Source organism: Helianthus annuus, chromosome 17 (assembly GCF_002127325.2).
Source record: "Helianthus annuus cultivar XRQ/B chromosome 17, HanXRQr2.0-SUNRISE, whole genome shotgun sequence".
Classification (NCBI taxonomy): domain Eukaryota; kingdom Viridiplantae; phylum Streptophyta; class Magnoliopsida; order Asterales; family Asteraceae; genus Helianthus; species Helianthus annuus.
This window is the reverse complement of record NC_035449.2, coordinates 181,067,542-181,078,452: the sequence shown is the minus strand read 5'-3', so window position 1 is coordinate 181,078,452 and position 10,911 is coordinate 181,067,542. Positions and strand designations below refer to the sequence as shown.

The window sequence follows — 10,911 nt, the reverse complement described above, 5'->3', positions numbered from 1 at the left end:
AACTTCAAGGGTTTGTATAAACTTATAAATATATTTGTGTAAGAAACGTTATCCTAAGTACCTAACCCGCATAACTAAATTCATGCAAACTGAACATGACATAGCATGTTTAACCTATTTATCAAAATATGGGTTGACTAGTAATCAAGTTGTAAACGTATTAGATAGGTTGGTGGATCATAAAATATGAATTATAAGGGTCATAAACAGGGTAGTGGCCACAAGTTTAGTTAATGTGGTTAAACATGTTATCATGAACATGACATATACTTTAATAGAGCATGTTAATACGAACATGACCCGTTTATTAAGAAAGTTAAATATGACAATTCAAAAATTTAAGTATTTTCGTGTAATGACAAAGATCATGAAGTTAGTAGGAATAAAACAAGATTATTGATAAAGACCATGTGTGCATAAATAAAGACCATGTGTGCATAAATATCATACCAAAATTATCGACGTGTAGCTTTTTCCCCATTTACTATATCCGATTGTAATATAAGTTCATTAATGAAACTTCAACTACACACGTTGAGTTCTTAAAATTGTAGAAAATATTTTCTTTGAGTCAAAAAGACATTCTTATTGGCAGGCTTGTAAAAATATCATACACGCAACACAACCCGATACACTCGAGATCAGTTCCACAAACAAAAAACCAGCATTATATCATACTTATTGGCAGGGTTATGAAAATCCCGACTAACATCCCATTAGTCACCGGTTAAACACTAAACGATCAACAACGACCCTAGGCAGTCCTAATCGGTCAAAAACCGACACTTCTAGACAAATTTCGGCCATTTTTCAGTCAAACCTTGTAAATTTCTGTGATTAATGTTGTCTACTTAAAAAAATAAGCCGAAAGATTAAAACTTGTCTTGCTAAAAAAATTACACATAAAAATGTGTTTATATATAAAACTGAAGATTACATATAAAAATCTCCAATCTGTTTAATCCCGACTAATCCTTAGTCTCTACCCTACACGTCAACTAATGTCTAGCGATTCTTACAATACTGTTTACTAGTCATCTACGACGCCATAACCACCCTATTAAAAAATAAATAAAAAAAAAAACCCTTGATACATACATCAAATCAAAGGGTGAATAAAGAAACTTCTAGTGCCATGTTACCAAGTTGAGAACCCAACCCCACACGTAACAAGCTATATTTATTTATCACCTTTCAAGAACATTCTACACATCATCTTCAACCATGCAAAAAAATATCAACCCAAGATATTTTCCGGATGTTGATAGAAATTTATCAAATTCACATAGGCCCACTTTCAATAAACCGACTCAGAATCATGGGTCGAGTTCTATATAACAATCCACCGTTCACTATTTATTATCGGTAACATTGCGATTTAAAATAAAAAAATAACACAAAGATGGAGTTGAATCAAGAACATCCTTCGTATTACGATGTTCTGGGAGTGTCTGTTGAATCTTCTGATGAAGATATCAGGCGGGCGTATCGAAAGCTTGCAATGGTAATGTTCTGTTCAAGTTTTCCATATGTTTTTGGTTTGGTTTGGTTTAAGAATATGTTATTGATTGTGGGTTTGGGTTTGTGGTGTGTAGCTTTTGGTTTTTGGTTTGGTTTAAGAATATGTTATTGATTGTGGGTTTGGGTTTGTGGTGTGTAGCAATGGCATCCGGATAAGTGGACGATGAATCCGGAGTTTTTGGGGAATGCTAAGCGGAAGTTTCAGCAGATTCAAGAAGCGTATTCGGGTAAGTCTTGGTTTGGTTTCAAGACCATATGTAGTGAAAGACATCCCAACAGTCCACTCAGCAATGAGGCATTATGGGACGTTTTTTTTTTCTTTTTTTCTTCTTCTAAAATAGGTGTAGTGGGGATGTGGGCATGGTGGGACATTATATTAAAAGGAGTTTAAAAAATTAAACAAAAAAACCGTAGAAAATGTTATTGGACAAAGATTGGGAAGGTGTGTGGTGATTGGTCAAAAATTGAAGGAAGGCATGGATTTAAGAACGCCTGGGACCAAAAATTTGAAAAAGACGCCCAAAGGGGCGGTATATGGGGCGTTTGGGGTTGTTGGGGGCAAAAAACGTCCAAATTCTTGTCCACTCCTGGTAGTCTAAGGGTTGTTTTATGCTTATAAAGTGTTTGATGAAATATGTGACTCATCTTTGTGTGGTGGAATAGTGTTGTCGGATCGGAAAAAGAGATCGGCTTATGATGTTGGGTTGTATGATCCTTTGGAAGAAGAAGATGAGGTAATTTGTCATGTTCATGATTGTACTCTGTTTATGTTCTTGATTAGGGTTTTGCTAATTTTTGTTTCTTTTTTTATAAACTTTTATGATGATGATTTGTTAATATGTTTTGTTTTCTTATCAGGGTTTTGCTGATTTTATGCAAGAGATGTCATCCTTGATGAAAAATGTTAAGAAAGAGGTATAAATTATACTTGTTTAGATACTAATGGTTTGATTCATGGTTCTCTTTTGACGGTTTTATAGTTCGGTTTTGTTTATACTTGAAACAGGTCGTGTAAACCATTACCATTTTAAATCTGTTTAGTAATAATTTATAATTATGAATAAGCAGTTTAAGCGGGTAAAACCATCAAAACTGGACCGAACTTTTAAACAGCTAACCCGGTAAAACCAACCAGCTCAGTTAGTTTATTTTCTCGAGCTTCATAAAAGGCTCGAGTTAACTCATGGTTTGTTATTTTACTACCATATTGATAGTATCTATACATTTTTTTATTTTTTTTGGAACGGTAAATTTGGATCACTGACGGACCACTGGAGTATCATCGTGTCACCAGAGGAACTACCCGATCATATCCATCTCCACTAGGCATAATGTCACACCAATTCAGGAGGAAACCCAATAAACATGGGAAAACCCCCTTTATGGGAATCGAACTCAGGACCTATTGGTCTCAAAACCTTAACCCACCACCAAGATGCCATTAGGCTATAAAGCCTTGGAGAGTATCTATACATATTGATAGTATATATTGGTATAGAAGAGCTGAGCCAATAAGATATTTTGTTAACATAAACTATTTTTTTAATATGGTAGAAAGATAAGATATTTTGTTAACATAAACTATTTTTTTAATTTAATATAGAAGAAAGATAAGATATTTTGTTAACATACACAGTTATACTATTTTTGTTTTTGTTTTTTGTTTTTTTTATTTTTTTTTTTTGTTTTGTTTTGTTTTTTTTTTTTTTTTTTTTTTTTTTTTTTTGTTAACATACATAGTTATACTATTTTTGTTTTTTTTTTTTTAATATTTTCTAAAGATCGGGAGGCAGATTCAAAATATTAATATTATATGTAGCATTTTTATTTTTTAAATATCTTTTTTATATTATTATTGTTAATATTACCTATAGAAAATTGGTGATTAATTTAAAAGAGCTAACAAGCAAGTTATCATGCGAGCCAGCCTTAGCTCGAGCTAGGCTCGATCACTAAACAGTCGGCCTGGCTTGGCTTGGTTCGGCTTGTTTACAAACGAGGTTTTTTCTTGGCTCAATCACAAAATGAGCTGGCTCGGCTCGTTTACAAACGTGCCTTTTTGAGCGAGCCACAAGCTTTTTGAATGGCGGTACGCTCACCCTATCAGGCCGGTTTTGTCAACTATACTACAGTTAGTGGTCCAGTATCCTAGTTTTGATTTCCATCATCCATCTTGAAAACAATTTACGTTTTTATAGATTTACATACTAACAATATCTAAAATATGTATATTTCACAGGAGAAAATCTACAGTTTTGGTGAAATACAAAACATGTTTTGGGAAATGGCAAAAAGTTTCAACTATTCTGGTTCTTGTTTTGATGATGACAATGAACTTTGGTCACAACAAATGTTCACTTTGAATGATGATCCAAGAAGTTCGAAACGAGCACGAATCAACACGAACCCATTTTCGGGAACGGGTATGCAAGAAACCGAGTGCGTATAGAAACTGGACAATCGCGGCATGGACCTGAACCACTGCCTCCTATGCTAAACAGTCGGAACAAAAATGACCGCGACTTGACCCGAGTCGGGAATCAGGATGATGATGTGATAAGAGGGGATGAGTGATGTTAATAAAGTGAATTTGTTCGTTACACAAGTGTTGCAAATAATCATCATTTGATACTGCAACACCAAAATGATATGTTTTTTTTTGAGTTTTTCTTTCCTTCTTCACATGTAAGGATATGATTTGTAATCTATTTTATAGTATTAATATTATAAGTTTTAGACTAATATGATGAATAGCTTATTACATAACACCTTATATACTAATATATTATGAAAATTGATAAAAACATAGGCACACCCTTCTCCATGTCAAACATAAAACACATTTTGAGTTGCACACATGTGCCATCTATGCTTGCAAAATACAACCCCAGACGATTCCTCTAGATCTATCAAGCAAGTGGATAAACCTTTTGTCAAACTTATAGATAATGTATTATACTACTTGTCCATCAAATAGTTAAACTTGTCTACCAAATAGTTAATTTTTTGTAGTATAAATACTAGTTTAATGTAGAAGAGAAAATGCACCTCATGTATACACTTTCATAAGATATAATTCTCTACTTCTTGCTCTTACAACGTTTTTAAAGTTTTTAAAATTTTAGCTCTAATCTTGTGGTAGTTCTTGTTATATTATACTAACGCGGTTACCATTCTTAAGGGGACATCCTGATGGTAAGCGGTGTACTTTACAACTAAAAAATTAGGAGTTCAAATCTTGAAAGGCGCAGGTGTATTTGTCTTAGAAAATATAGGAATTGATGTTAAAGAAACTATCCTTGTTACCATATTTCTAAAAAAAATACTTTTAATAAATTTTCTTAAGTATACAATACTCTAAAAAAAATCACTCATGTTCATAACACACTTCAACCTATGGCTTGTAATTTATCCTATGACTCTTGACCCTTCATGCTTTCTACAATATTCTTAATCCAAGTATTTAGATGGGATGCTATTAATCAACCCAACAACACAATCGAATAGTATACAATGCCCTAGACACTAACTATAAACCAAACATCATCGATGACTCGTAAAACTTCTTAAAAGTGTCGATGATTTCGCTATCTCATTGAGAGGTTTATCCGTGTATCTAATCAAATTATAAGCAAATCCGCCCGCAATTGTGCCCACCAACGGGCCAACTATGTAAATCCATATTCCCTTGTACTCGTGCATGACTATTGCCGGGCCAAGGCTCCTCGCGGGGTTCATTGACGCCCCCGATACCTGCCTGCAACATAATATAATTTCTATCAAGAATGTGAGCATGTATGCACAAACAAATACATGAAAATTTTTATATAGGTCTTGAATTAAATAGTTGTATTACTAGTACAAGTCGGGTATTTGTGATCAGTTTAGGGCTGTTCATGAGCCGAGCCGAGCTAGGGCAAGCTCAGGCTCGGCTCGATTATAAACCGAGCTGGCTTGGATTTGAAACCGAGCTGAAAATCTAAGCTCGGGCTCAGCTTGGTTTTAAACCGAGCTGACTCGGCTCGGCTTGGTTTGGCTCGATTTTAAAAATAAAAATTAATACATAGCTCTCAAATTTCAATATTCTAAAATATTATTCAATACTTCAAAAGAACACATTCAAAATAAGTTCAACCTAATACATTACAAGCCAAAATCACGTTCAACAACGCAAAATAAGTTTTATATTTCAAGTAAATACAATATTTGTTCATTAGCACGACAATCAATCTTTAAATATGTCATATTTATCAAATTACAAGCCTAAATACATGTAAATAATAATCACTTTTTTGTAATATATTATATGTATATAAAAATAAAATATATTATAAGTAAAATAATTCGAGCTAAGCCGAGCCAAGCTACCAAGTGAGCCAAACCGAGCCAATTTGGCTCGTCACAAGCCGAGCCGAGCTAGGCTCACTTTCTAACCGAGCCGAGCCGGCTCGGCTCACTTTCAAACCGAGCCATATCGAGCGAGCTTTTTCCGAGCTAAATCCGAGCGAACTCTGAGCCGCGAGCTTTTTGGACAGCCCTAGATCAGTTTGCGACAAGTACTATCTGTCGCAGACTTTTGTTGCTAATATGTTTTACGATACTTTTTGCATCCGAAGTAATATTACATCAGGTTTTGCGACAACAAACTTGGTCTATGCAACCACTTTTTAATTCTAAATGTTAATTTATTTGCTCATGAATTGTTTTTTCGACCTATTTGTGACCACCAATTATTTTTAGTTTACATCTATGTTTTATTCCAGCTTTTACTAGCGAATGTTAATTTTAGTAATTTTATTTTCTTTTTTTTTTTTCATTCTGTTTCCGACTATTTCGTGACAGGTAGATGCATTTTAAATTTGATTTAATTCTTATTCTATTTTTTTTAACTTTTTTGCAGGAAAAAATAGTTTTAATTATAATTCACTTTTTATTCTAGTATTAAACCGAAAATTAGTTTTTGTTATTTCTTTAAGGGATAATGGATTTTAATAATCTCAACTATTAGTCGTTGGCCGACAATGGTCGCAACTTAAAAAATAACCAGCGATGGTCCCATTTTTTCTCATATTGCAAAGCTAACAGAAAAGAAAAAGGGGACAAAAATAAATTAATGTTCTGTTATTAAAGGTCCATTGGTTTACAATATGTGAAAAGATGGAACCATCAGTGGTTATATTTTAAGTTGGGATTGTTGCTCGCCAACGGCTAATAGTTGTGATTATTAAAATCCATTATTTCTATTTCTTTCTTTAACAACCACTTTGCTACCGGTAACTATTATTAATTTCAACTTATTCTTTGTTCACTGTCTGCGACAGTTTCCAATCGCAAACCCGTCACTAAGTCTATGACCATTTTTTCGTTGCTAAATTATGTCATTAGTTTAATGGTTTTATCATCTAACGTTCTATATGTTAACCTTTATCATGAAAAAGAGAATACCCTGCCAAAAGCACATTCATAAGTATAGTCATTCCTATGGCGATTCCAGCCAATTCTCCTGTCTAAACACAAATATAAATGGTGAAATTAGATTAAGAAAACAAAACGTTAGAAAATTTATATCTAGAAAAGCTAAATTAACCGCTCGGTTATCTGTCGCGACGCCAGATATCACAAACATCAGGAGGAAAGATATTATGATCTCAAGAACAAGCGAACGAACGTTTGAACCCGTTGGTAAGGTCCCAAAAAAGTGTTTTTGCTCAACATCAAATAACAGGCACAATGTGCCGCTTGCAAGAATAGATCCTAGCAATTGTGCTGATATATATGAAGGTACCTGTATTTACAAAATAAATAAATAAATAAAAGTACGTCAAATAAAATCTCTGAGTAAAAACGACTGAACTTGAAACGGTAGTAAATCTAGCGACCGCAACCAAGTTGGTCGACAATATGGTCACTAATTTAGTCATATAGATAAAGTTGGCCTAAAGTCTAAATTAGGGATGAGCATTTCAAAAATACCGGTATCGGTACCGAATGGTACCGTACTAATCAAATTTCGGTACCCACTTTTTTACGCTTTCAGGATCGGTACCGTTTCGGTGTAGTACCGTATTTGGCGAATTTTACCTTCAAATACCGTACCATACTGAGCATTTTTTGTACCGGTAACGGTACCCATATTTGGTGAGTTTCGGGATAGGTTTTTTTTGGTACCGGTACCAGTACCGAAACCAAGCCCAGTCGCAAAATTTAAATACATAAAACAAGAAATATTTGGGGCATTTTTCTTTAAATCGATTGCAATTTAACAAAATATAATAATAATAATAATAATAATAATAATAATAATAATAATAATAATAATAATAAGAGTTAACTGCCATTTTTGTCCCTGTGGTTTGTTCACTTTTACCATTTCAGACCAATTTTCAAAAATGCACCAGTTTCCTCCCTAACATACTTGAAACGTCACTTCAGTTCAAAAATTAAAACCAATTTAATTCAATCAGGTTAAATGAAGGGTATTATTGTCAATTCATATATCTTTTATTTTCACCTTATTTTATACCTTATTTTATGAATTGACAATAATACCATTCATTTAACATGTCTGACTTAACTGAGTTTTAATTTTTGGATTGAAGTGGCATGTTTCCAGTATGTTAGGGAGGAAAATGGTGCATTTTTGAAAATTGGCTTGAAATGACAAAAGTGAACAAACCACAGATACGAAAATGATAGTTAACTCAAATAATAAGGCAAAATTGCACTTTTCGTCCTTTATGTTTGAACGTTTCGACAGGCGCTGTCCTTTAACTTTAAAAATTACACTCTATGTCCTTTAAGTTTACACTTGTCAACAGGCGGCGTCCTTTCTCCATAACTTAGTTAATTTTTTTGTTAAGTCTGCTCATGTGCAAAACATGTGGGGGGCAATTTCGTCCTTTTCAGTTCCACCATAGCTCCGCCGCAATAACAACCGGAAAAATCATTTGGACTCCAAAAAATGTACTTTTTTGCCGGAAAACTGAAGAACATCAAGAACACAACGAATATGAACCCAAAAATTCATACAGTTTTTAAAAATTAATAACCTAATCCACATCAAACGACCATAAAATCAACATCATCACAACATTTTATGATTAACAAAGACTAACATCTTTTAAATCAACATCTTTTAAATGTATTTTTTCCGGAAAACTGAAGAACATCAAGAACACGACGAATATGAACCCAAAAATTCATACATTTTTTAAAAAATAATAACCTAATCCACATCAAAAGACCATAAAATCAACATCACCACCACGACCCCCTCACAACCTATCACCACCGCCATCAAATCTGAGCACCATTACCATCAAATCTGAGCACCATTACCATCAGAAAGCTCAGCACCCCACAATACCTTCAATCTATCTCCAAAAAAACACACACACAATCTGCATATTTTCTAGAGAGAGGGAGAGCCGCTTAAAAAGGGAGACGGGATGAACTTAACCAACCGGATTAAAAACACTAATTCATAAACAAGATTACTAACCTGAAATCAGAAAATATGAAAAGCCCTACACTTGAAAACCCCAAATCTGAAAACCCTAAACTTCAAATTAAAAACCCAATTTTGAAAAGTCTCGACCTCAAATCAGAAACCCTTAAACCTCTTCAAATTTCGTTTTTGATTTGAGTCCAGATCCAAGATCCATGACGATGGTTGTGTTCATGTATACAAATTTTGTTTTTTTTTTTATTTTCGTCTTCAGATCCATGAGATGGTGGTGGTCAGGCGGTAATGGTGGTGCGGTGGTTTTAGGTGGTGGAGGTCGGTGCTGGTGGCGGTGGCTTGAAGTCCGACCGACGATGATGGTGGCGCCTAGGGTTTTGTGGTTCAGATGACGATGGTGTCAACTAAGGTTTAAGGACCAGATCGGGTGTCCATGTTTATGATGGCTTAAAGTCCAACCAGATGATGAGGGTGGCTTGAAGACTAGTTGTGATGATGGCTTGAAGTCTAATCGGTGGTGATGATGATGGCTTGAAGTTCAAAAGGTCAGGATCCATATGATATATATTGTTTTTTTTTATTTGTAATCCAATTAAGTTAATGGGGGTAAAAGGACCAATTTGCCCTCGTGTGCGACGCACATGCACAACTTAACCATAAAATTTAACTTGGTTAGTGCAAAAGAGCACCGCCTGTAGACAAGTGTAAACATAAAGGACATAGAGTGTAACTTTTAAAGTTAAAGGACATCGGCTGTCGAAACGTTCAAACATAAAGGACGAAAAGTGCAATTTAGCCTAATAATAATAATAATAACAATGTGGTCTTAAAAGGTTGTTAGCAAAATCGATCTTAAATTTATAAAAAAATAACATATAATTAGGTTGCAAAAGTTTAAAAAATAAAATAAGCTTGTCGGAAAACTGATCGCAAAAATAATGTGGTAGTAAAACAGCCGTAAAAGCTCATTTGGGACTTTTTTGTGACCACTTTAACGATGAAAAATGGTTGTTTTATTAATTTTGATATAATTCCTTGTGCACATATGTATTCATTACTCGAAATTAATCATGCCTGCGAGTAAGGGAAATGTCGAAAGATAGCAAATGTGATGGTGACCGCAGGGTTAAAATGAGCCCCGGATATATGCCCGACCGCGTACACCATGACCATGATAATCAAACCCCACGCGACACACATTCCAGGAAACGTTACCGACCCAAATTGTTTGTCGACAACAAATGCACCACAACCTATGAATATCAAGAAATATGTCCCGACGGTTTCCGCAAACACTTTTTGGCTGAGGACAACAACCTCGGGCGAAGAACAAAAGATTGAACCTTCATATTTTCTTCTTGGTGATTGGCCTTTGGTTGACCTACTTTCTTCGAGATCGCTGCCATGATCTTTAGATGACATTTTTCGCGTAATTCGAGTCTGGTCGCGAGCTTCGCGACCATCGAATAACGGAAAATGAGAATAAAGGAGGGGTTTGAAATCTTATTGTGGTTAAAAATGATTTTTCTTGCGTAAATAATGGTGGTTATGCAAGTTTTGAGATCTTTAGTGGATGTTATCTAGGGTTTCCATATATAGTAAGCAAATCCTCATACAACTAACAACCACAACCATGGGCGAAGCTTTTAAGGGACGGGAGGGGGCGGTTGACCCCCCCCCCCTCTCCCGAACTTTTTGCTCAATAGTGGAGAGTATGTAGTTTTCATATAGAATTTTTTGGGGATATAAATTTTCAACCCCCCCCCCCCCCCGGTTTTATAGAAATTTTTAGGTATGGTGACTTCCACCACCGAGTCGGAAATCTCAAGCTTCACCACTAACCACAACCACAACTAAGGTTGTTATTCGGGGTTTGGGTTATTCGAGTTTTTGGTTACAGGAATTTAACCCCTTTACCGACTCAAATA

At 34.8% G+C, this 10,911-nt stretch overlaps 2 protein-coding genes and 1 long non-coding RNA gene across 3 annotated transcripts; 1 reads left to right on the top strand and 2 right to left on the bottom strand.

Moving 5' to 3' along the window:
- The first annotated feature begins 1,329 nt into the window (after positions 1 to 1,329).
- Positions 1,330 to 4,263, top strand: LOC110921438 (chaperone protein DnaJ). The gene is made up of 5 exons (XM_022165762.2): positions 1,330 to 1,504; positions 1,661 to 1,748; positions 2,185 to 2,255; positions 2,380 to 2,436; positions 3,761 to 4,263. The coding sequence occupies exons 1-5, from the start codon at positions 1,403 to 1,405 to the stop codon at positions 3,968 to 3,970; spliced, it is 528 nt and encodes a 175-aa protein (XP_022021454.1). The 5' UTR covers positions 1,330 to 1,402; the 3' UTR covers positions 3,971 to 4,263.
- A 632-nt stretch (positions 4,264 to 4,895) lies between these two features.
- Positions 4,896 to 10,405, bottom strand: LOC110921437 (probable aquaporin NIP-type). Its single transcript, XM_022165761.2, has 4 exons — positions 10,058 to 10,405; positions 7,109 to 7,306; positions 6,967 to 7,028; positions 4,896 to 5,278 (listed from the first exon to the last, which is right to left on the bottom strand). The coding sequence occupies exons 1-4, from the start codon at positions 10,403 to 10,405 to the stop codon at positions 5,065 to 5,067; spliced, it is 822 nt and encodes a 273-aa protein (XP_022021453.1). The 3' UTR covers positions 4,896 to 5,064.
- Positions 8,594 to 9,514, bottom strand: LOC110921439. Its single transcript, XR_002582408.2, has 2 exons — positions 9,023 to 9,514; positions 8,594 to 8,932 (listed from the first exon to the last, which is right to left on the bottom strand). It is a non-coding gene; the product is annotated as an uncharacterized LOC110921439 (long non-coding RNA).
- Positions 10,406 to 10,911: the final 506 nt, after the last annotated feature.

Bases quoted from the DNA above. Each gene is read 5' to 3' on its own strand.
- LOC110921437 (XM_022165761.2), bottom strand. From the start codon at position 10,405: ATGTCATCTAAAGATCATGGCAGCGATCTCGAAGAAAGTAGGTCAACC. The intron at 7,029-7,108 runs GTTAATTTAGCT...ATTTGTGTTTAG, and splicing joins TCGCGACAGATAACCGAGCG to ACAGGAGAATTGGCTGGAAT. The intron at 5,279-6,966 runs GTATTCTCTTTT...ATTATGTTGCAG, and splicing joins ATGAATGTGCTTTTGGCAGG to GCAGGTATCGGGGGCGTCAA.
- LOC110921438 (XM_022165762.2), top strand. From the start codon at position 1,403: ATGGAGTTGAATCAAGAACATCCTTCGTATTACGATGTTCTGGGAGTG. The intron at 1,749-2,184 runs GTAAGTCTTGGT...GTGGTGGAATAG, and splicing joins GATTCAAGAAGCGTATTCGG to TGTTGTCGGATCGGAAAAAG. The intron at 2,256-2,379 runs GTAATTTGTCAT...TTTTCTTATCAG, and splicing joins CTTTGGAAGAAGAAGATGAG to GGTTTTGCTGATTTTATGCA.